At 39.2% G+C, this 26,373-nt stretch overlaps 1 protein-coding gene across 1 annotated transcript in view; it reads left to right on the top strand.

The window, feature by feature from the left end:
* Positions 1 to 24,389, top strand: part of GABBR2 (gamma-aminobutyric acid type B receptor subunit 2) — a 470,259-nt gene extending 445,870 nt beyond the window's left edge. Inside the window, exons 16-19 of the mRNA XM_067292420.1 lie at positions 3,772 to 3,954; positions 6,309 to 6,438; positions 17,559 to 17,676; positions 24,224 to 24,389. Coding sequence (XP_067148521.1) covers positions 3,772 to 3,954; positions 6,309 to 6,438; positions 17,559 to 17,676; positions 24,224 to 24,389 — 597 coding nt within the window. The remainder of the gene's footprint in view (positions 1 to 3,771; positions 3,955 to 6,308; positions 6,439 to 17,558; positions 17,677 to 24,223) is intronic.
* Positions 24,390 to 26,373: the final 1,984 nt, after the last annotated feature.

Raw genomic sequence — 26,373 nt, 5'->3', positions numbered from 1 at the left:
TTAAAAATGGTCATTGGGTAAGGTACAGAAACAGAGGTGGAAGCAGAAGCTGGAATGCAGCATTTCTTAAGTCCACATGAGTGCTTGCATAGCTGGAGAATTTATCTTGTTCTCATACTCCTGTCTTTTGATCTACATTTCTTCTTGCCATGCTGTGGCACAGCTACAGCAGGATGGCTGGCAAGCACTCTCTCCTGCAACCTACTTAGATTTCACAATAGCCCATCTGAACCACTCAGAAGATTAGACCCAAGAACACTTAGCTTGAACATCTAGGTAAGACTTGCTTGCGAGACAAGCACCAAATCTCTTCATTTAACTAATATGTAATCAATTAGTACAATTTTGGTGACATAGGAAGATTATTGGTGAAATCCTAAAGCCTATGGTGCATCAAACACAGGAGAAGCTACTGAAGACTTGGAAGATTGCACTTTTTCAGTTTTTAAGGCAGTCAGGCAGATGCAAGCAATAACATGTTTATGGGCCAGGCCAGTACTCCTGTTTCATTGCTATACAAAGTAAAATACATTACTTTTAACTAATTTTCAGAAGGCTTTCAGACCTATTATGCTAGAATTCAGTTTTAGCTCCACAGCCCTTTTATGAGTCTTAACAGACAACTATTCAACAATGTAGGCAATCTGGGGAAAGAAATATTCTGTTTTTCCCTTACTTTTTGTCAGCTCTGCTAATCTTATATACTTATAATGTGGCAATCAATATTATACTTCTCCAGTCAATGGTCCAGCTCATCCGCTGACATTTTGTGCCTCAGAAAAATATGAAGAAAATCCCATAGAAAAATAAGATAGAGCAGAGGAAATTTGTTTGTTCAGGGGAAATTTGCTCTCTTCCTTTAAGGGTATCCTGAAATACAAGTATTTCTACTGCAGCCTACTTACAATAACTTTGGATATTCTTGTTATCTGATGTCCAATCATTTTAAAAACTATTGTATTTTTGATTTCAACAATATCTTACAGAAATCATCTGCACTATATATAGATAATGTATATTTTTCCTATTAGCAGTTAACTACTATCTCTAATTATATTTTAATGAATAGGTCTGTAGTATTTTTCAACATACTCATCTTTTCTCTAAAATAAGCAATTTTAATATGCATTCTGTCTTCATAGAGTATCTTGCATGTCCGTATCTATCAAAATTCTCCTTCCAGTTTTTCTGCTTCATACTTTTTGAGATAGAACACTGTGCTCACTTCTAATCACCTTGTGAGTGCATACAATCACTTGTTGTAATGGCATTAACATATTAATTCTCATCCAGTTTCCTGTACAGTCTAGCAGCAAGGCAAAATCTGTTCTATGGGGCCAGGCATAAAACATGATTTTTCTGCTTTGATAACATTTTCTGTCTATTCAGCATTGACTCTTCATAGACATTGGAAGCACAGCTCTCTCAGCTTCTTGTATGTCAGATGCCCCAAACCCTTCACCATCCTGGCTCCTCACTGGACTCACTCCATATCTCTGGACTCATTCATATCTCTGTTGTACTGGGGAATCCAGACCTGGACACACCACTCCAGATGTGCGCTCACCACTTCTGAGTAGAGGGGAAGAAACACCTCTCTCAACCTGCTGGCAACAATCTTCCTAATGCAGCCCAGGGTTCTGTTGGCTGCCTTTGCAGCAAGTGTTAATTGCTGGCTCATGTTCCACTTCATATTCTTTTTGGACTAGATGATCTCCAGAGGTCCCTTCCAACCTCAATCATTCTGTGATATCCACCAGGACCCCCAGGGCCTTTTCTGCAAATCTGCTTTCCATTCAGTCAGCCCCCAGCCAGTACAGATGCCTTGGCATTTCCATTTGTTGAACTTCAGGAGATGCCTGTCAGCCCATTTCTCCAGGCTCTCAAGACCCAAGAATGATCTGAATGACAGCCTCTCCTGCTTTTTTATTGTCTGCATACTTGCCGAGGGTGCACTCAGTCCCATCATCCAGGTCATCAATGAGGACATTAAATAGTATTTGCCCCAATATTGATCCCTGTGAAACACCACTAGCGACTGGCCTCCATGGTCCATTGAGCCCAGCAATTCAGAGTGTTTTTAATCCACTTTACAGTCCCCTTATCTAGTCCCTACTTCATCAGTTTGTCTGGGAAGGTGTTATAGGAGACAGTGTTGAAATCCTTGCTCAGGTCAAGATAAACAACACCAGTCACTCTCCCCTCATCCACCAGGCTGGTCACCTCATTGTAGAAGGCTATCAGGTTTCTCAGACAGGATTTGCCATTTGTAAATCCATGCTGACCGCTCCCAATCGCCTTCTTGTTCTTAATATGCTTGGAAATGATTCCCAGGAGGATTTGCTCATCATCTTCCCAGGGATCAGGGCCCTTCTTGAAGACACTTGTGACATTTGCTTTGTCCCAGTCTTCAGGAACCTCTGCTGATTGCCACAACCTTCCTAAGATAATCGAGAGTGGCCTTGCAATGACACCAGCCACCTCTCTCAGTCCTCATTGACACGTCCCATCAGGTCCCATTGATTGGTTTAAGCTCAAATGTTCCCTACTTGATCTTCCTCATTCCTCCATACTTTCAGGACTGGTCTCAGGGGCTTCTTCAGGGCTGGTCTTAGCAGTAAAGACTGAGGCAAAGAAAGCATTGGGTACCTCAACCTGGTCCATGTCCTTTGTCATTTGTAAATGACAATTTATTGTCTTCAAAAATTGTGTATCATCCCAATCTGCACACTTGGTCTTTAAATCTGTGTCTTGGACCAAGTGCTCCAGTGCCTGACCAGATAGGTTTCTCTCTACCAAAGTTTAGGTCTTTATTTCATGTCCCCAGAGCTGTAGGACTATTTTGTGCACTAAAGAACAAAGAGAGCCAATTCCAAAATGGGTCTATATTACAAAATCGAAATATACTATGCCTACAGAATAATTCCCTCCTTTTCAGATAACTCAAAAGCTTTGAACTTATGATGCTATAACCTTAGGGCAGGGAGCTCCTTCAGCTTTCTCTACGTATAAATATATATGTATGCCACTTGGCGAGTAATCATGAATTCTGTATTCTTTAGGGTAATCTGAGATGCACTCTTACCCTTTTCAAATAGCTACTAGCTTTCTCTCCTCGTGTCTGAGGTGAGATTTTTCACATTGACAGTGTGTTAAATAGTATTTAGATTTGTTTAAATTAAGTATGTTTAAGGTTAACATTTTAGTGATTTATTTAATTTATTTGACAAGGGTTTTTTTTATTTTTGGTCACTAAAACCTAATTAAGTTTCTGTTCTCTCCAGAGTGCACGGGTTCCTTCTGTTAATACTCCTGCCTCATGCCTCTCTCTGCTTGAGTGTTACTTGTAGCAGTAGAAGAGAAGTTTCACATGAAACTGTATTTTTGGGGAGGAGGGCTGGCTGTAATTTTTTTTAAAGAAATAAATATACCCTTTGAGAATATAAAGATATCAATGAAGGAAAAAAGATATTTGATAAAATACTGAAATATATTTTTAAAGTGATTAAGATCCAGTAAAATATATTTAATTTTTGTCTCTATTTTTTGGAAAACTTCTCTGTGCAAGATCATTTTGATTCAACCTGTTCTGTGAAGTCATTCAGAAGTTAAGTATTGCACATGCAAGAAGAGTTTACGTTGTACTTAAAATTTGTACTTGAACGTCAGAAAGAAACACACAGATTATCTTTCAGTATTTTGGGGTACAAAAGAAATAGATGCAAAAATAAAAACATCTACACGATTTCTTAAGGCTTTTCAACCTTTCAGCTCATCACACTGAGAACAAATCCAGATGCAGCCACACAGAACAGACGATTTCAGTTCACTCAAAATCAAAAGAAAGAAGACTCAAAAACATCAACATCAGTCACCAGCGTCAATCAGGCCAGTACATCTCGACTAGAAGGACTGCAGTCAGAAAACCACCGCTTGAGAATGAAAATAACAGAGGTATTGCTTATTGTATGTACTGTCTAGGCCACATAAACCATTTTAAAGCATATATCCACAGAACTGAATTGTCCATTAAACTATTAGAACCTTATTTTTTTCTTCTTTGCAATTCTATAGTCTGCATAAATGTTGGCTATTTTTTAGCAGAAAAGTTTGGCTTTGCCCTTTAGCAAAATACTGAAATAATAAGAAACAGATTATTTATATTAATAGGTAATTAAAACAGTGATTACTTAGCAGATGTGATAAAAAGAAAATGTGCCTTAGCAGATTAAAATGAAACTTCATTCATAAGAGCAAATTAACCTGTTGCTTCAAACAGATATGCTGAGCAATGTATGGCAATAGCTCTAGAAGTGCAACTTTTACATATAACTGTAACAGAGACCTGCAGCCCCAAGGGCACTGACGATCTGTCTTTCAGCATTACATACTTTCTTAAGCTAAAGTGAGTGTTCTGATTGTGTAACCTGACTATCTGGCAGAAAGGCCATGAAGTTTCCTCAGTCCTTACTGAGGGAAAGACTAAGCACATTAATTCTATTTTAGCTATAATATGTATACTTTTAATTATGTCCACCCTTGCTCAGAAGACTTCAAATGATGACAAATCGTCCTTGAAGATTGCCCATTTTGAGAGACAAGATATCCACAATTGATCTAAATCTTACCAAAAGTTATCCTGTTCTTGCCTACCATTGTGAAATATTCTTATACCTGAAGAAAAGGTATTTTATTGCAATCATTACTTCTTCATTCAGATCTTAGCTAATGACAGTTGCTTACGAAACCAAAACGCATTTACTCAGACTACCGAGGACTCAAAAAGCCATGTTTCCCTACCTTTTTAAAGAAATTTAGTTCTTCAGCTTTGCAAGGTCCCTTTCATGTGAGAACCTTGCAATTTTTAATGAAGGCTCAGTTGGCTACTGGCCATTTAAGTTTCTTTGTCCTGCTTTAGTTTTTCTCCTAAATCACAAGATCTCAGCACATGCCGTACAAGGCTCAGGACGGCAATTATAGATAAGGCTGGTCAGGGCAGTTGAGGCTTATAGTCAGATACTCAGATCAGCCCTGATACTCTTTTCAGACTTTGCATAAATAGATTAAACTAAATTCCCAGACTCAGTAGGTCCAAATAAGAGTTTCATTGTCAGGGGAATTGGAACATGTCCTACCACAAGGTGTGGCTATACCTCTAGCTTATTTACCTTGAGTTGCTGAGTCCAAGCTCTATAAGGAAGCAAAGTAAATTTAAATTCAGCACTATTTAAATTCTTTTAAGTCAGTATTAGGTTGGTATTGGACCTACTTTGGGCACCATATCTTGGACAACTGTTCACAGGGAGCATCCCAAATTCCCTTTATGGTAGTTGTATCTGGTTATTTTCTATTGGGGTCATAGCCAATTCAATACAAGATAGCCTGTGGGGAAAGCACCCTGTGTTCAGCTCCGTGCTAAATGGAATGGGTATAGCAGACCGGCATTTCTTTTGTGGCTCTTACAGTCAGAACACATTTTTGCTTCTCTCTCTAGCCTTCAAGGTTACTCTTGGGGAAAGTTTTTGTTTATTCCACCTCTTCCTATTTCCATTTTTTCCCTCCTGGAAAGACATGTTTGCAATGGCAGCTTAGTGCTAGCTATCAGATTATATGGCTTAAGATATGAAAGATCTAAAACATGCGTGAAATTTTCAAATCACAAAAATATAGAATGCCCTCAGCTCCAAAACTAAAAACGAGGAGTTTGATTTTTCTTGAAATTACATGCACACAAAGTCTGAAAGGATGCTCTCTAAGAAAGGTAAGAGGCATAAAAATAGCTTTTAGGGAAACAAAACATAGTTGACTGTAGTCACTTTCATGGCCAGAAGTGACTGTGTTGCCATATTTCAGTTGCATTCTGCTGAATGTTAGTTGATTTGACTCAAACAAGTAGTTATAGGTACATATCTCACATTTGTATGCATAAATAATAAATAGTTCAGAGGTTTCCAGACGGGGCATTCTAATGCCCATCACTTTCTTATTCAGCAGAATATCTGAAATTGTTTAAACTGTCAACTTCTGAATCTTGTTCTTCTTTTATGGTTTTATTTTGACCTTGTAACAGTTCTTATCCCTCAAGAGTCCTGTGCGTACAATATCACAGCTGAATGTGATTTGCCACAAACAGAACAATATTTTAGAGGTAGTGTAGCAGTGCTATAAGAACACTATATTTCCCACACTGTGGTGAATGCACAACCACCTGCCTCCTTTTCTAATCATAGAAAGCGGTGTAGTTACCGCAGATACCTGAAGCAATGATTCTTGTATTTTTAATGAGTCATGCTCTTTCTGTTTTGCAGCTGGACAAAGACTTGGAAGAGGTCACAATGCAGCTTCAGGACACTCCTGAGAAAACAACGTACATTAAGCAGAACCACTATCAGGATCTTAATGACATTCTCAGTATACGGAACTTTACAGACAGCAAAGGTAAGAGTTAGTTAAGCCTTTAGTAAACTTTACCCACCAAGATTTTGACTGCCAGTTTCAGTGGATTGATTACAGAGCACTCAGATCTTGCTAATACAGATCTTTAATATTTTGGTTGCATTATGGGAAGCATGCAGAGCCAGATAATAAGCTATATGTTACCTGCTGAGTAGTTATTTCTCTGTTTGTATGTCTTCTTCCATTGTGTGCCTGTCCTATGCATATAACACACATGGTAAAGCAGAAAACATTTTAAAATGCATTTATGTTCAGAATTTGGGGGGGGGGGGTTGTGCTGCATGGAGGGAAGAAAGTCCTAGAATGTTTCAGATATGGGAGTTAGTTGAGCCAGCTTTCAACTCCAGGAAGCCCAGTTTTAATATGTGCTTATCTTAGTAGGATGTTCAAATCTTGCTTTTGGACATGGCTATCTAGCACAAAAGAGAAATGCACATAAATATTTCAATGTTGATTTGGACTCTAAATGTAGTATTGAAGACACTCATGTATGAAAATTCTTCCCTAGGAACTGATATAAAAGGATTTCACGACTACTGTAATATTCATAAGTTGTTTCTACCATGTCTTTTGCATTGTTCCCTCAAGAAATATACACAGAAGAATTGCTTCCATTAAAGCTACTTCACTTTTGGGAAGCAATAAAATCTGGTGCATAGTGCAATAAAATAGAAGCCAGGACACCCACCTTCCATTTCTGACTCTATTGATCGACCTTGTGACTTTTGGCAAATCACTCTGTACAGCTGAATATTATTATAGTATGTGAAAAAGTAATTGGCCTGTGTTGGAAAGTCACAGATTTGCCTGTTTGTTGCAGTGCTAGGCTCAATTTTCCTATTGCTGTAGCAGAGTAAGTTTAGTTAAATGGAACAGAGACCACTCCTGTAAAAATATTTGTTGAAGAATGATTTTAGAAAAACAGCAACAATTCATATATGCTTTTGAAATATACTGAAATTTTCATTGGTTATGATTACTTTTTCATGTAGTTCTATATTTTAGTGTGGATAGACACTTGGTTGTGTAACTTGTGGCAAAAAAATGGAAGAGCTTCATAGAGTTCCCACGATTCTTTTTTTAAATTAAAAGACAGAAGGGGGGAAAGGAGGAAAAGAAAAACGTAAATAGCTGCTGGAGGCGTGTGATTACTGGGCTGAGATCAGCAACAAGAACTAACATCAGTGAGTGGGATGAAGCAGTTTTACCAAGTTGTTTGAAAGGAACATGTAGAATGTTCCACTCATGTCAGATGTGCCAGGAAAAATGATAAATCATGAATAATATTTCAAGCAGAAAAGATACATTACATTGTGCCAAATAGCTGTCTGAGTTTGCGTATATTAAAAAAAAAAAAAGATTTTCAAGAGGTATGTTGGGTATAAATTTAGGACTGGATGCTTCCCACAGCAGGTTGCACTCCATTAGCAGTAGGATGCTGGCAAAGAAATCAAGGAGAAAATTTAACCTTTCTGCACTTACTTGTGGCTATATCCGCAACAGACATGGATGCCTAACTGCTGCGCTAAGCACCAGCCTCTAAGATTCTCTGCATTCCTAAGTTTACCCTGAAACAGTTCCCTAAATTCTACATTTCTGCTACTCAGTGCATACTTAAAACCCCTTGAACCTTGATGTACTAAGTGGTTTGGAACTATGTACTGTTGGGATTTACAAGGTAGATATTCTTCTACATGCTGCAGTTCCTGGGCACAATTTTCTGGATGGGCCTACCAGAGTATGCAGGGATGCGACGAGGAGGGCTAAGGCCCGTTTGGAATTAAATCTGGCAAGGGATGTCAAGGACAGCAAGAAGGGCTTCTTCAAATACATCAGTAGCAAAAGGAAGAGTAGGGAAAACATGGGCCCGCTGCTGAATGGGGTAGGTGCCCTGGTGACGAAGGATACAGAGAAGGCAGAGTTACTGAATGCCTTCTTTGCTTCAGTCTTTACTGCTAAGGCCAGCCCTCAGGAATCCCAGACCCTGGAAGCAAGAGAGAGAAAGTCTGGAGAAAGGAAGAATTTCCCTTGGTTGAGGAGGATCGGGTTACAGATCACTTAAGCAAACTTGACACCCACAAATCCATGGGCCTCAATGGACGAACTCATGGGAGCTGGCAGATGTTATTGCTAAGCCACTCTCCATCATCTTTGCAAGGTCCTGGAGAACAGGAGAGGTGCCTGAAGACTGGAAGAAAGCCAATGTCACTCCAGTCTTCAAAAAGGGCAAGAAGAAGGACCCAGGGAACTACAGGCCAGTCAGCCTCACCTCCATCCCTGGAAAGGTGATGCAGCAGCTCGTCCTGGAGGCCATCTCTAAGCATGTGGAGGAAAAGAAGGTGATCAGGAGTAGTCAGCATGGCTTCACCAAGGGGAAATCATGCTTAACCAATCTGCTAGCCTTCTATGCTGGAATGACTGGCTGGGGAGATGAGGGGAGAGCAGTGGATGTTGTCTACCTTGACTTCAGCAAGGCTTTCGACACTGTCTCCCATAACATCCTCACAGACAAGCTCAGGAAGTGTGGGCTAGATGAGTGGACAGTGAGGTGGATTGAGAACTGGCTGAATGGCAGAGCTCAGAGGGCTGTGATCAGCGGCACAGAGTCTAGTTGGAGGCCTGTAGCTAGCGGTGTCCCCCAGGGGTCAGTCCTGGGTCCAGTCTTGTTCAACTTCTTCATCAATGACCTGGATGAAGGGACAGAAGTGCACCCTCAGCAAGTTTGCTAACGATACAAAACTGGGAGGAGTGGCGGATACCCCAGAGGGCTGTGCTGCCATTCAGAGAGACTTGGACAGGCTGGAGAGGTGGGCGGAGAGGAACCTCCTGAAGTTCAACAAAGGCAAGTGCAGAGTCCTGCACCTGGGGAGGAATAACCCTATGCACCAGTACAGGTTGGAGGTTGGCCTGCTGCAAAGCAGCTCTGTGGAGAAGTGGGAGTGCTGGTGGACACCAAGTTAAGCATGAGGCAGCAATGTGCCCTTGTGGCCAAAAAGGTCAATGGTATCCTGGGGTGCCTTAGGAAGAGTGTTGCCAGCAGGTCAAGGGAGGTGATTCTCCCCCTCTACTCAGCGCTGGTGAGGCCACATCTGGAGTAGTGTGTCCAGTTCTGGGCTCCCCAGTACAAGAGGGATGTGTCACTACTGGAGCAAGTCCAGTGAAGGGCTACAAAGATGTTTAGGGGACTGGAGCATTTCTCTTATGAGGAAAGACTGAGAGAGCTGGGCCTGTTTAGCCTCGAGAAGAGAAGACTGAGAGGGGATCTTATCAATGTATACAAGTATCTTAAGGGAGGGTGTCAAGAGGATGGGACCAGACTCTTTTCAGTGGTGCCGAGCGACAGGACGCGAGGCAATGGGCACAAACTGAAACACAGACAATTCCATCTGAACATGAGGAAATACTTTTTCACTGTGAGGGTGACAGAGCACTGGAACAAGTTGCCCGGAGAGGTTGTGGAGTCTCCTTCTCTGGAGGTATTGAAAACTCGCCTGGATGCAATCCTGTGCAGTATGCTCTAAGTGACCCTGCTTGAGCAGGGGGGTTGGACTAGATGATCTCCAGAGGTCCCTTCCATCTTCAACTATTCTGTGATTCTGTGATCAGACCCTGCACAGAAGAGAGGTGGAGGGGGAAGAATAATGGTTCCCTTGGCTGTCTTTATACTATATAGGTTAGAAATGAGGAAGACCTGGATCCCAATTTGCAGCAGGTATTTGAAGCTTGGCCCCACACTTTGAAGGCAAGTGCACCAAGCAAGAGATTGGGGAGTATCCTGATCCTGACCTAAATCATATCAGATTATAATCTCTGATAATCATCTCTGACAATCTAATGTCCAGGCTCTGACCCACAATATTAACCAACTCTTGCCAGCCTTACTGTCCCTCCATTTCCATTTCTTCTGCCTCTTGTTTTCTCTCTTTTCCTGTGTCCCTCTACCTTTGCTATGTGTCTGAATCTTCTCTGTATTTCCCTCACTGCATCAAATCCCAGCTGTCAACTCATGTGTTTAATTAAAATTTGACTTTAATTAAAATTTGATCATTCCAATCAAAACAATAAGGCTTTGGAGAATTCACACTGCTGAGTCACTGTTGCTTCTCTGCAACTGCAAACAGACACAACTTAAATGGTATTTTAAAAAAATTCTGGCCTGTACGGTTACAAGAAAGCTAACTTTGACTGAAAAAAATAACTTTTCTGTAGCTATGTATTTCATATAACTTTTTGTAAATGAAATTTCAGCACTTGATATTATGTGTCCCTGGTAGCACTTGAGACAAGCGTCAAAAAGATGTAAATATTTTATTAGTATGAGTTAGAAGTGGCCATGTTTCTCACCTCCACCTTGCAACTGGGGAAGCCAGTCTGATGTTGTTTTTAAGGTTATGACAAGGCATGTGTCCAGCTTGCACCTAATAAAAGATGTGAGCTGAAGGAGAGGGAGTAGGACAGTGTGGAGAGATGCCAAAAGTAACAGCTGACTTGGAGCTAAAAAAATCAGAGCAAATCAATTGCCACTGATCTTGTAGACATGGCTGAATTCTATATCAATCTGCTTTATAAAACATCTTGCTGTTCTGAAAGAGTTCACAAAGAGAATGTAATGCAGTGTATCTCTATTGCTAATGCTTATATAAATTCAGAGCACTGCATTTCAGAGGACTGATAATAACACAAGATTTATGCAATGCTTCTCAAACAAGTTCTAAGTCATAGCACATTTAATATATTTCTGATCTTTAAAGATTGTCCAGAGTCAAAATGCCTAATCTATAGCCAAGTGGCAAAATGGGTTGTTTGATTTTTCCCTCCTTCATCCAATTTACCTCAAATATTGATTTAGGAGACAAACATTAAATTACATTATCCAGAATAGATAAATACAACTGTGCACTCCTGTAACTGGCTGATCTCAGGCAATGTTTTATAACTTTGGGGGTCCTGGTTAGTTAATAACACTCCTGGTGTATCCAATTATTTGCTTGTTTGGGGCTCCATCTATATACAGCACAAACATTTTAATTCAGTAGGCCTCTTTCTAAAGAGAGATATCCAAAACATTCATCTCTTTTTCAAAAACCTGTAATGTCCCTGAGACATCTACAGGAATTGCCATGTAAGAAAAGCAATTAGGAAAATATGGTTTGTGGTTTAGGGTTTGGTTGTGCTTTTATACAGGTTTTTTATCTGTGCTACTTTGATAACTTTGTGTAGTCGAGCAATTCTCAAAGTGCTCCATGGACTATGGTTCTGGGATCACAAATGCCTTCCCCCATTGAATATAAGATGAATATATGGGGCATCTCCTTAACTTCATTTGTTACATTCCTGAGATCATTGTAAATTACTGTTTCTGCTAGCCTCTTCAGCTCTGCGTGCAGCACAGTACTAGCTTTTCTCCTGGCTTGCTGTTTACCAGATCTGGTCATCTCTCTCCAGTTCCAGAGCTGCATTACAGCCTCAGCTTAAGGCAGGGATGTGACTGTATATGACAGCAGCAATTAGCTTGCACAGTTCTTGTAACTGCAGTGGTGTTAGCAGACAGCCAAGTCTGATGCTTGGACCCAAAGCTGAGTTTTCCAGGCAGGCATTTGGAAAAAGGACAAATTCTTCTGTGCTGCTATGTGAGGAACAGGATTGTGCCACACAGTTACAGGGGAAAAATACACTGGCTTAGGCATACACCAGAACTTCCAGAAGTGGCTCTCTGCACCAGTGTAGAGGGTGTGCCAGAAACAACAAAGACATGGTGAAAGTAGTTCCTTCTACAGTGCAAATTACTGCAGAGATAAAAGTTACTGAGTATTTTACAGCAGCTCCCTAGAACAGCCATAAACTAGAATACTCTTGGGAATGTTTGGATTTACACTTGGATCCACTTTAGAGCCAGAGTAGCCTAGACTCCTGTCACCTGGCTTTTCCCTCCAGAAGCTGCAGCACAGGATACCAGTCACTATCTTACTTGCAGAGGAGCCTGTACATGTAGTAACAAAGAGCTCCACCATGCACTTTTTAGAGTAGCTTTTCAGAACTTTTATAAGCATTGTCAGTAAACTAATGAAAGGAACTTCTATAAAAGATTTCTGTTTAGCTTTTACTACCCCTTTTCTTTGGTCCCTGAAATTTTCTTCATTTCTGCCTGTTGAAGGGGAAAATACTGTTCTCTGATAGGTATAAGTAAGTGAAAAATACATGCATATCAGGATTGAAATTGGTTCTGTAGGAGAAGCACAGAGGGAGGATACTATGCATTTGTTGGGCTGACTAGTTTTGTTACCCGTGGAATCTTACAGTCTCATTGGTGCACTTCTATTTGACATTTTATTAAATGAAATTATGTCTACATGAATGATTCATAGATGGTGGGAGTTTCATATGAAATCAAGTTCAGAATAAATTTTGCAGTATAATCTCTAGTTATTTCTATCTTTGCCACTACAATTCAGAGTAGTGTATAAGAAAAATTAATGAATGACAACCATACTAGGGAAAGTATAATAAGATGTGAGACACAGCCTTGTAACAGTCCCCATTTATGAACACTTCCTTTTTGCTGGTCACATTAGCAAGATTTCTCTTAACCCCAGGTTGCTCAGAAATGCTTTTCTGTTTTCAACCAGGAAACAATCTTTACTCATTGCTTTAAAAGGAATCAGAGCATTCATTTGCATGTCAGATATGCCTACATACTGTCAGTTGTCATCCCACTCCAATGTTTTCTAGTGTTAGTTTTTCCCCACGTAAAAGCAGCTCAAAGAAAAACAAACTTCAAAGCCATATTGCTTATAAATGCAAAGCAAAACTGAGTTCATCTGTGACAGAAGAGAAGAATATTGCTTCTATTAAGTTACTTTGATTCCACCTTTAAGTTTGAGTCTGAAACCACAGATTAAAAGGAAAGGCTTTCAAAAATTTTTGGACAAGGCTTTAAAGGAATGCTATTTTAAAGACAATATGTAGTTTATTATATCTTTATATACACATAAATTTCTATGAAGCAGAGCAAATGGAGTCCAGTCCTGAAATTGGATCTCATTGTTTCAATAGGGAGAACCTTCACAGTATCTCAAGACCAAACTGCTAGAGGCTCAGTCTTTGCTTTCATTGTACAGATATACATGTGCAATAAAGGGAGTTTCTTCTGATTTACCCTTCTGTAAATTAGAAGACAATATTTATAGCTTTTATTTTAAAAAACTTCCTTTCAAAATGTAACTATCAGAAGTCATGACTTAGACTGCCAAGTGCTGTGAGCTTAGTTCAGGAGAATTTCTTCTGAAATTCTTTCTTCTACCCAAGAGAGGATATGGTCATTTTAATTTTTCTTTTCATTTCAAGAGAGAGTTTTTTTCAAGCTACCCAAAACTGCATGCTGTCAGTAAGGTATCAAATTTGAGACTATCTTGAAACTATTCACAAAACAAAGTGATTGTGATCAAACTGACTAGACTGGTTTCACAGTCCAAACAACAGCAGTGTGAAAAACTACCATAGTTTTTTAAAAATCTACCCTCAGCTTTAAAGTTTTTCGGGGTTCTTTAGTAAATCAGCAACATTATCTCTGTCAGGTTTTTTTGTAAGTCATTATTACACCACAGTTACTTCCTTATGGAGCATAAAATATGTTTCCTAGCAAAGTGAAAACAGAGGAACTGAAAGATTTGGAGTGAACAGCAATTCTGACACCAGGCTGTAAGTCATCAGAGGAATTTTGCCATTAAAGCAGAGTGATGAAGAGGTTCAATAAAGCTTCATTGTACAGATTTCAACAAAACAAACTTCTAGGTAAAGAAATAGTTTCTAAAAACTTGGCAGACACTGCAGCAACTGTTAAGCCGGAGGGCTCATATACTTCAGTGAGATTCACATGGGGTTTTCTGCCTGTAGCTGAACAGTATTTGTTAACATGCATGATGTGTGAATGCCAATCCAGATAATTTTGACAGAACCAGGTTATGGAGTGATTATATGTATGCAGGACTAAAGGGAGAGTCACCTCTGGTGAAGAGAAAGACAAGCAGCTGGGAGCAGGGACCTCTTACTGAGCATCTCTGCAGCTGCAACAGGCTGTGTTCTTGCAGCTTAAAGCTTTGCAATTCAAAGTCATTTCTCAGCTGCAGACAGGCAGAGGTCCTGTGCTAAAGCCTTCTGTTTTTCACTGACAACAGGATAGAAAGGTTTTTTTTCTAATGAACTAATCAGTGATTGCCACATGAGGCACTTTAGATCTATTTGTCCTTTTTTCCTATGGTTTTGTGAATGGAAAGTGCTCAGGCATCACTTATTCAGACTTCTGAGTTCTTGTTTGAGGTCTAAGAAGGTGAAAATCACTTAGAAACTGCTTCTGCCTAATGTAAATTCAATTCTGAAGGTAGTTAGATCATTCCAACCTCAACCATTCTGTGATTCTGTGACTCCATCTTATTCAGCATCATCTGCAGTGGCAGACAGTTCCCTGAGAATGAAGGGCATTTTTAAAGTGGCATACTTAATGGTCAGTGAAAGAAAAGATGGGGAAGAAATGTTCAAGGCAATACTAAACTTCAAAGGAAATTGGAAAGTCAAATGTTTACCATTACAATTCATTCATTTTTTTTCACTTGTTCATGCATATAAAATCAGTTTCCTCCATTCTTAAGATTTTTAAATGCATATGATGATAGATGGTGTTTTTTCCTTTAAGCTCTAGCTCCTGAAAGCATATGACTAAGTAAGAATCTTAGTCTTCATTATTTAAATGAAAGATCAATAACAAAAAAAGAAAAAAGAAAAAAGAAAAGATTCTTATTTCCATATCTGCAGGGCAAAAATCTAAGAACTCCTTTCCCGAAAAGCTAAAAGATAATAAATAAGAATTACCCAGGCACACAATGTACGATTTCTGTTTTACTTTAAACATGATCCCCTACCTTTCTGACACAGACCATCTCCTTCTTTCTCTCTCACAGTACAATTGAAAGCACAAGAAACCTCTTTAAGGACATACAACACAGATTAATCTATTTAATCATGGACTTCCGAAATCTAACAGTTGCATACTCCAGTCATTTGTTGAATAGCTGTATGTTCAATGGCCTTGTAAAAGGTTGCTTGTCCTGGCCAAAGGAACTGGAACTCTGGGACAGATGAATAATAGGCCTTTTCTCTCCCTAATTGCAAGAACTAGCCAAACTAATTTTATTCTGTATCATGAAGTCAGCTTTTTTCATTGTCAGCTTAGGTCAGCTAGGCTTTGAACATTGTTTTTAATCACAGAAATAAAAAGCTCTTTTCTACATATCTGTTTATAAACACCACAAGACTTTTATACAAATAGCTTTGTATAAAAGGCTCAATACACATAGAAAATAAAAATTGAACTCCTGTGACAGTAAATGCCACACCAGAAAACATCAGACTTCCCTGAGATGATAGACTTCATTGCTTTTTATCTTAACCACTGTCAGATTTGACTCCTTGCTCTCTTCCCTTCATATCTAAACCACTGCTGAATCCTATCATATCTTCATTTTAAACACTTCTCCTCTTCCTACAACTGAACTGCTTAGCTCTTGTTTCCTATCATTTTCTTGTCCCAGCAGAAGCAGCTTCATGTGTTCTGGTTGCCTCCTTCCTCATGTAGATCTTTGTCATCCATGCAAAAGAAGTGAAAAAAAAATCTTCTTTCCTACTCTTGAGCTGTAGTGATCTGCATGACTACACATTTCTGCATCCTCATCTATTCATTTTTTTCCAAGCTGTTTGTTACATTTGCACAGCAGAAAGTGAATCCTACAAAATAATATCAAGGATGACCTGGGAGGGTAACTATGCATGTTGGAGTTTGCCCTCAAAACATTCCTGTTTCTGCTTCTGCCTTCTTTCCTCACTTTTTGTTTCTCCTGCCCCTTTTGTCCCATAAGTAACCTTACTGTGTTCATTGATAATGTGGATATTCCTAGCATGCTGGGACCTGAACTCTATTTGTGGCTTCTATGTGTTAGTAGAACAGAAAAAGCAGATTCAACCTTCGATCCATTCTAGATTTTTAGGGCTACTTTCATTTTGTCTCAGATTAATTCCTGCTATTCCATCTCATGCCCATTTTTAAATTCTAATATTCCAATGTCCTTTTCCAATTTTTACCTTTGTGTCCTCTTCTGTATTGCCTTAGTGCCTAAAGCAATCACTGTTTCTGTGTCTATAGTAAATAAGTGCCTGTGAAAGATCTGGTAGCTGCTCTATACTAATTTGTGAAAACTGTGTGCTGTCCATATCAATAAGATGTTTTCAATATGACTTTGTTTGGCTTAACACAGCAGGAGACTTTGAAAAAGCAGGTGGGAACAGAAATGATCCTTAGTAAAGACAGGTTTTTTTAAATGTCTGTGTTTGCCCATTTTTCTCAGAGACTGAGGCCACAAATTTCAGCAGTTTACCATTGGCTCCCAGGGATCTGATGGAAATCAAGTCAGGCTACTTACAGGGAAAAGGCAGTCTTCTATGTTATCAGTATACATAAAAGAGAGCTTCTGGAGAAAGCTTAATGATATCATGATCTGTCCTTCCTATAGACAACCTGTTGGACCAGTGCTACTGATATGAACAAAATTCCCTTTCTAAATGATAGCAGAGGGATACTTCTGTAACTATCTTAATTGTTTATGTGATATGGGATTATGGGTTTTCTAGAGAAAGATTTAAATAAGATGGTTTTTTTCATACAGAAAGGTAACAATTTTTGAGTGCAAGATAATATGGTGGTGCAGTTGCAATAATTTTTTACACAGTTTAAGACTGGTGAGAGAGTGTGGTAGGGCTACATAGGGGTGAGCAACAAGATTAAAAAAAAAGGTAGAGGGGAAGAGAGCAAAGGAACAGAAACAGAGGTTTTGTCCATTTTCTATTTCTTCATGGTAGTTCTTATGAAAGAGTACATCACAAAAGTCATAAGAGTACCCCAGACTCACAGGGAAACCTGACATTTTATTGGAATAGAGGCATAAAGTGTTCCCTGTTGGAACTCTGAAGATCTAGGAAATTTTAAAAGGAAACAATTTTAAAATGTATTTTCATTTGGTCGTAGTAAAGTAAAACTGAATGTGTTGTCAATCTAGATGGTGAGAAAGCAATTTTGAAAAATCATCTTGATCAAAATCCACCAGCACAATGGGGCACAACAGACCCTTCCAGAGCAAGCAAAGATCCTATAGAAGATATCAACTCTCCAGAACAGTAAGTAGTACACTATTACATACTGGTATAGAAAGAGGAACCCCCCACCTCACCCCCACGTATACATGTGCTTGCACACACATCTTCTATTGTTTTAGCCTTAAATTCCAGCCTGGACATTAGCTGTTTGCCTGATAAAATGTAAATCTTAATAATTACATTTCATTAAACTCATATTTTTCTCTCAAACATTTTAATGGAAAGACCTTCACTTTCATCCAGCCAGCCCTCATGCACAGACACAGCCTGAAACATCAGCAGTAGAAGATGTGAAAGCGGACTCATGAAGCTGTGGGCTGAAACTTTGTATTGCTCCTGCCTCTCTGCGTGCAGCTCACGATCCCCACCATGTTTAGAGGATATGCCCCACACAAAACTAACATATTTCTTTTTTCTTGTCAGAAACACCCATAGTGTGGTGTTTAAAGTTTCTGTAGAGAGTTAGGGGACAGGCTGTGCCCAGTATATGCCCAAGCCACCAATATATAAAGGAGAGAAGAGGATGCTCACATGTGCACATATGCATTATCACTATTATCAGCTGTCCCAAGTCCAAGCTAGACAGGTTCATGCTGTGCCCAGTCATCTATGGTCTCTTCTGATATTAAGTTAGCTGAGAAATAAAAACACCCTCAGGGCCTTTCAATGTTACCAGAGCAGCTGTAGCTGAGTGAGACATAGGAAGGCCTGGACCAAGAAGCTTCCCTTAGAAACAATGCTGTGGCTACAAGGAGAGGCTGGCAAAAAAAACACTTGTTAGATTTATGGAGGAGAAAGAGTCTTATGGTATCAGCTTTGCTCTCCAGGAACCTATATAATAACTTCATATATTACCCTCTAACAGTTCAGCAGAGTGGGCCAGAGCCAAGGGAAGTATCATGCTTATTCGTCTCTAGAATAAGTCATTTCCCTAAGGTAGTGTAGTTAAACTGGTACCATTTTACAGTTTTGTGCTGGGTAATTTATAAGCTTATAATAAGTTAAATAAAATACTAGACTGAGTTGCATGTTACATCAGTGACAGCAAACTTGATTTCTGATGCCATTTATTGCCTCATGCAGGAAAATGCTGAGTTGTAACTTTGTCCTTGCACTCTTTCATAGCAAAAAAATAAAAATTAAAAAAAATAAAAAACCCACACACAATCGCTAATCCCTGTGCCCCTCCCAGCCACACACATACGCAAAAGCCACCATTAGCTAAAATATCTGGTTCTTTCACAAAAACAGGGCACTCACTGAGAAAGTTCTGACTTAATTAGGTCAGCAAAGAGTGCTTTAATGCATGGTTATTAGGTATCTATCCTTTTCCAGCCCCCCTCTTGGAGGAAAAAAATGTAGTGTGAGTAGATGAATGCAGCCTCATCCACATGTGGCCCTCTTACATTACAAAACATACTAAGAAAAAAATAGACACTGAAATAATCCAAATCTCCTGATACAGGAGCTGTGTCATTTGTGTAAGTCAAGAGAGCTTCCTCTAGGCAGTAACTGATGGGAAGACTGAGATTTCCTAAAGGTCTTAAAGAGCATGTCAGTGCAGATCTAAGCAATCACTGACATTCACGGAAAGCAGTTAATAAAGTCCTGCTAAATCAAAACAGTGACATCCAGCACTTATACAGCTGTTACTGTGCCAGTTCCAAGGTTTAATGCCTTCCTTGCATTGACAGCTTGGGCACAGTGAACCCATGGAATGAAGTTTCATATAGAGTATGAGGTTTCAGAAAGGAGACCATAGTAATCTTCGGGACTAGGGTTTTATGATTCTTTCTCTTTACAACAGTTGGTCCCTTTCCAAACTTTATGTTTTCTAAGAAAAAAATCCCTATTCATGAATACCCTGTTTTCCAAACTGTATGGCAGCACTTCTGACCTTCCATGGTTATTAAATCTATTATTTTTGTCAAGAATTAAAAACAGATTGCAGCTGTGTCTTCTCTGTCTCATTTCACTGTGTACATAGAACAGCTGAGGGAGAGGTAGTTACATAGTTTTCAGCTTTAACTGAATCTATTCATATTCAAGAACAAAAATCATAAAGCTGTTCATCTGAAAAATATTTCCTTTTTGTCACAAACCTATAAAAGGTGGACACTAAGATAGTAATTTGCCTGCAGAAGTGCTAGATCAAAAAGAATCACCCCAGCTTTCTCTTACTGTCCACACGAACAACTCTAGAAATCTGATATCTTCCAGTTTCAATATTCTTGTAGAGTACAGAGAAGAGTTCAACTGTGGATTTTTTTTCATTCCTTCTCACCATTACAGCTACATTTGATGAAGTGCAAGTGTGATTCCCTATCTTACACTGCATCTGAACTGAAGGCACAACTTCAGACTCATGAGTGCAGGAAGTTATTCTACATTTGTTTTGGGGTGCTATTTATATAATCTATATCAGAGTATGGAAAAAAAGTTTTTATTTTTCTGGAAGAACATAGCTAAAATTTAAAACCATTAACCTAAGAAAAATACAGTCTGTATAACTGCAGTGTAGCCTTAGATCATTCATGTAGATAACAACAAATCCCTTTGCCTCTTATTCCATTTCCTGCTGGGTAGGCTCTGATAGATTGTCCACAGTGCTGTTTAAAATTTGCCATACCCAGTCAAACCATCAGAGATGAGCAGCAACAATTAAGTGCTGTCCACTTTCTATCCTGTTCACACTGACCACATACTGTAAAACAATACTACTGACAGCAAACAAAGCAGTACTAGGGCTCAGGTGCTACGCTACAATTTTCCATGCTGCTTATTAGCATACTCCCTAACACAATTTTATTAACTAGCATTCTCAAAAATAATGCTCAGGCATGTGTAAACCCTGTTGGGGGAGGTTTTTTAGCTTCATGGATGCAAGTTGCACCATGCCAATCCATCTCATGTACAGAAAGCAGTCTGAACCAGTTTAGTTACATATATTTTGTTTCCCAGGCCAGACCAGGATATGGATGATGCAAAGACAATTTTTTAATTTTCTTAGGTGTGTCATCTGATGAGGCAGATCAGTATACTTTGTCCAGACATGTTACTTCAGTAAAAATTTTATCACTGCTCTATGCCAAGATATTAATCATGATACTATTTGTATTCCAGCTTGATAATGTCCTGCTTACTTATCCAAGGATCACAGCAGTCCACTTATCCGCACTGTGGCCACACAACCACATTCAGTGGGTTACCTAGTATAAACCTCTAGAGACATTTTCATTTTTGCAGCTTCATTCCTGCCTGTTGTCCCACATCACGAGAGTGACCTACAGAGTGAATTAGTTTTTGGCATTGTTAAAATTTATATTGTTCCCATTCTAACAACAACAATATGTAACAGTTTTCCAGATCTCTGAGTAAGAATGGTGATAGATACATCAGGACCCCACTAAAACCTGCCACTTTGGAAGAAAATTTCCTAATGTGGTTATTTCTGTTAATTTCAAAGCAGCCAGTCATTGTGTAACCTGTGTAATAGAAACTACCTTGATATGTTTTGAGCTAAAGCTCTACTTTTATCAGAATTTAAAAGACAGTCAAATACCCTGTTGGAGTCAATTATCTCAATTTTGTTAAACAAATATTCTTATCAAAAAGGTTGGTTATGACTGGATTATTGCACTAGAACCATGTACCTTGACATGAACATGCCTCTTTTATTCTGTTTCTTAACTAACTACAGTTCATATTGGTCTGTCTGTGATCCTACTCAGAACTGTTGTTAAAATAAGGGGACTTTGGAAAGGTTAATTTGCTTGGTAGCACAACATCTTGCTTTAATGTAGTCTTTTAGAACTTCTCCAGTTTTCCAGCAGTTGTTAAAAATCAATTTTAATGGTTTAAAGATGCAAAAGAAGTGCTCTCTGAATACTTAGCCAGTTTACACATTCCCACAAATCTTAAGACTTTTGATTCCAGAAGCAGTTGTTTCAGTCTCCCTGCTTACCAAATGGATCTCATCAATGTATCAGAAACTTACCCTGTTTTTGTAGCACAGAACCAAAATATTTATCAAATGCTTTGCCCCCACCTTGTAGCATCATGAGAAGTGTCCTCGTGTGCATGTACATTTGAAGTCAAGCTTTTATTGTACTTTTATTGATTCCTGACAAATGACATGTCTATGCAGAGTTGAGGATATATGCCTTATTCTAACACAGTGCCCTGACGAGTCACTGCTCTGTGTGCCACCACCTTTCCTTTCAGTCTCCAGCAGCAGTTTTAGCAAGCCATTACTGCTAACCATTCCCACACCAGCGTACCTGACCATATGTTTTGACATATCTTTATTGCATAGCCAGCCTGAAACAATCTGTATGCCATCATCTTGAAAAGCATTGACACAAATTGTGGGCAGAGGGAAGGGGGAAAGCAGTGATACTGGAGCAAAAAAAATCTCACACAGAGTTAGGCAAAATAGAAGATTTACTTCCACTTAAGTAGAAAATAGCAGTCGTCTTTGGATTCTGTTGAGCCTTTTTGTTTTGCTTTGTTTTTTCTCCCTAAGAGTTTTGCCTAAACTCTTAAATGTGTTCTACTCACCAGGCTACACTCCTCCACCTCAACTCCAGGAACAAGGTTTCCAAGTGAAAGTAAACTTTAAATATAGTTAAAGCATCCACTGCAGCCATCATTGGCATAGTCAATTAAACATGCATTGTCCATGGCGTGGCTAACCTTTACATGGATGGAAAAAAAAAAATCCCATTCACTCCATTACACAACTAGATTCTCTTGGAATAGCTTCAAATATCTCTTTAATGAAAAGTTCATAACAGTTGAACAAAATAAGCAGTTCCACTGGTGGGAAAATAAGCAGTTCCACTGGTGGGAAAATAAGCATGGGCAATTCTTTGTTTGACCCCGGAATGTGAGCCAGAATTACAACCTGCAGCACCAGGCTAATAAGAATCTAACACATGGAAACAGTGAGCCATGCCACCTCTGCACTCCTTGGGAACACAGCATGATTTTATTGATGCCACCAAAAAGAGTAGGGCACAGTGGTAAAATAACAATGAGTGGAATTTATTTAACTCCAGGGATGCATTGCTAGCAGTACAATGATAAATAGAAGTGGCTTATATTTCACCAAACTTTTAAATGGAGTTTGTGGGGGAAAAGAAAAAAAAAAGGAAGAGTTTCCTGGTTCAGCAGACTACAATTATTTCCACCCCATCTCTGTATTTAACAAGCCTTCTGTAGTAGTGAAGAAAGTAAAGAGACATAGCATTAAATTTGCTTTATGCTTGAATTTGATAGTTATACTATTTGATCTCTGAGCAGTGCAATGGATGCCTTGGTAGCAGTCTCCACTTCCTAACACAAAGCAGAAAATAAATGAAATGTCATTTGAATCAGAAATGTTGTCAAAAGGCAAACTCTCGAACATACATTTCTTATAAGGGCCTGTCTACACACAGTGATTATGGCATCTTACAGGGAAATATAAATTTGAAACACTATTGTACTGATATGCCTTGCATGGACATTTTTCTTCTGAAATTAAAACACTGGTCTTCAGTTCAGACTTGTCACTTTGACATCTGTCTTCTCTTTAAAAGTTCCTTCTCATTTCAAGAGTGAATGTTTCCAGATGGAGAGACAATCCTAGTATGATAGCAGCTTAATCACATCTCTTGCATTGACAAAATTGGATTTTGATTTTGTTGTAAAAATATATCCACAGTGTGGGAGTGACAATGCCCTTGTCTCAAGGGGTTGTCCTCTCCAGGGAAAAGGGGTTAGTTGGGCTCCCTGTGCTCATGGTTTAGCACTCCTTTAAAAAAAAAAAAACACCCTACCAGTTATGCTGAGATCAATCTTCTAGGAAAATTGGATACAGAATTTTGCTTTCCTAAATATTGACTTTTGGTATAAATAGGAGGTTATACTCCTTTCAGAGTGCTGATTAGGCAGTCCCGCAGCCTTGACTGCACGGACTTGAGCACATTCAGCATCTTATAAGCATCGACCTAAACTGCAAAGTGGAACAATTTTGAAAAAGCTGGTGATCTGAGTTCCTTCCCTCCATGCACAGGTATTTGCCTTAGCTGGAGTTGCAAAAAAGCCACCTTTAACATCCTTGTCCCAGAAGTGATGCATGGCTTAAAACTCAGCCTGTAACCTCATGCATTTCTATGCACTTAGCAACTGCTTTTCATGTGATAGATCACTTTGCAAGGAGGTTGTTAAGCCATATGCCCTCATTGCAAATTTATTTTCCCTTTTTCCAGTATCAGCAGCTTAACATCCAATCTGAAAGTGCCTGAGAATTTCAAAAGGTTGTGGAATGCTGAGAATGTGCCATTAGATTCTCTTTTCTTGTCTAGCCTGTCAAAAAAAAAAAAAATCCCAAAAGGGAACTAAGGCAGTAGTGGCATAGCTCATCAGCAGCAAGTGTAATGCACTTGTCATTAACCCTCTCCATCACAGCAGCAGGCACAGAAAATCTTCTTGCAGCAACCTGCAGACATATCAAAGAGTATATTACATTTTCCTCTTGGCTAATGGTTCTCTTTCTTTGTCTCTCTCTCTCTCTCTCTCACAGCATACAGCGCCGGCTGTCCTTGCAGCTGCCCATTCTTCATCATGCCTATTTGCCATCCATAGGAGGAGTTGATGCTAGCTGTGCCAGTCCATGCATAAGCCCCAGTGCCAGTCCTCGGCACAGGCACGTGCCATCATCCTTTCGAGTAATGGTTTCTGGGCTGTAGGAAGGGGAGATGAGTGCTTCCTGAACTGCTTTTAAGTACTCAATGACTGGACTAAATATCTGACATAGAACTGCTACAAACATATAACATTGGCTCTTACCACAGAGGAACTACTGCTGAGGCCATCATCACAGGAGTAGCAGTGTTACTCATGTGGGAAGGCAGTGGAGAGAGATACACAAGAATTTTGATCCATAGCCTTATTCATGAAGTTATTATTTCTTCACATAGAAGTCACTGAAAACGTTTCTTCCCAAATTCCTACCAGCAACAAGGAGTCTGGGAAATACAGATCTTGCAAAAAAGACACTAGGAAAAAAAACATTCAAATGTCATTGAGCATTATGTGGCTGCTGAGAATGTGCAATTCAATACTGTATCCATATAAGGAAAATACAGTGGTCAAGCTAAAACATATTTATTGAAATAGATGCACTTCATTTTTACAAGAGTTGTATTAAATTGCTGGAAACATTCTGCACTGGTTACTCTTGCTTGTTTTCAATTCAGGGATGATATTCAGTAAGAAAGAAGGATTTTGAAAAATGATTCCTCGGGTGTCATTGAGCCCCTGCATTGCTGTGAGCAGGCTCACCTCTAACTAGCAACTATACATGAAACCGAAGCGAAGGCTAGAGTTATAGTTCTGAGTTGTTACCAGCTAGAGAGCTGCTGGTTGGAATTGGAGCACTTTACCATTCTCCAAGGTTGATGGTAGTGACTGCCAGGTTCCAATGCTGACCATCTGCAGCTTCATTTTAACAAATTTCTGCATCTATTTCAGAATAAACACTAACGACCATAATATACCAAGCTGGCTGGTAAATCCTATGGCTGATAACTCAAGAAGCTGAGGACAGAGAAGTAGTGAAGTCACTGTCACAGGATGGATTGTTTTTCACAGCTTGTTTAATTATGTCACACATAATTACAGTAAAATTAGTTTAGTGGACTTGGGAGGGGTTAAGGCACAGCACTTTGCTGCTGCAGACAAAGCCTGAAGGGCACACAGGTGTTAATATACACTATGTTTGCTTTGTACCTGTGTGTGTGACAGCCATAGCAAGTAATCAGAGGAACAAATCAAATTTATTCATAGACTATTTTATCTGAATACTAAAAGGACTGTGAAAATACATAACAATTTTATACTTTAACTCTCTTCCCCCAAACTCCAGTAATTCGAGGGAATGACAGTGGTATGGCCTTTCAAGCAGCTCTGGAGCCAGCCTGTCAGAAAAAAAGTGAGATACCCATGCAACTTCTTTTTCAGGGGGACTGGAAGTTTCCCAGTTCACTGCCAGGGTTGTTTGCCAATACTAGGGGAAAAAAAGAAGTGAAGCACCCACGGGGCTCTCAATTCTCTTTGACCAATGCCTGTGCACCTCAGACCACACCTTTGGAATGAAGTTGCTACTAAGGTTTACAAATTAGCAACGACTGAAGCACATGAAGAGGTTCATTAGCTGAAGTACTTGTTTGCAACTTTGACAAGCTAGCATAAATCTCCATTAAAAGTAAAACACACCTCATAGAGGCCAAAATGAACATGAATATATATCTGAATCTTACAATCAGGAGCATCACAGAATATTTCACTTGGCACATACAGTAAGAGAGGTTATCTGTAGCTTTTAGAACAAAAACATGTAAGTATAGACACAAATAAAATAGAACTCATTGCTCTGTTTAGGCACTAAACACTGACATTGTCACTCAATGTGTATTGACAGTATTCTCGTGCTTTATTAATATCATCAGGGCTTTGTTTATTTTAAAAGGAATGTTAATTTTTAAAAAGAAAATAACAATATTGTACATAATGTATACACAACATCTCTGTAGAAATATTATTCCAACTTAGCAGGAAAAAAAAAATCTCAGACGTATCAGACCATTGGAGGTGAGTGTGTGTCTGTAACTCTTTGTGACTACTGACTGTGTGATGTTTATTAGGTTTAAACCATGCAGTACATTCTTTGTC

Source organism: Apteryx mantelli, chromosome 2, assembly GCF_036417845.1.
Source record: "Apteryx mantelli isolate bAptMan1 chromosome 2, bAptMan1.hap1, whole genome shotgun sequence".
Taxonomy (NCBI): domain Eukaryota; kingdom Metazoa; phylum Chordata; class Aves; order Apterygiformes; family Apterygidae; genus Apteryx; species Apteryx mantelli.
The sequence above is the reverse complement of the archived record's forward strand: the minus strand, read 5'-3'. Positions and strand labels throughout refer to the sequence as shown.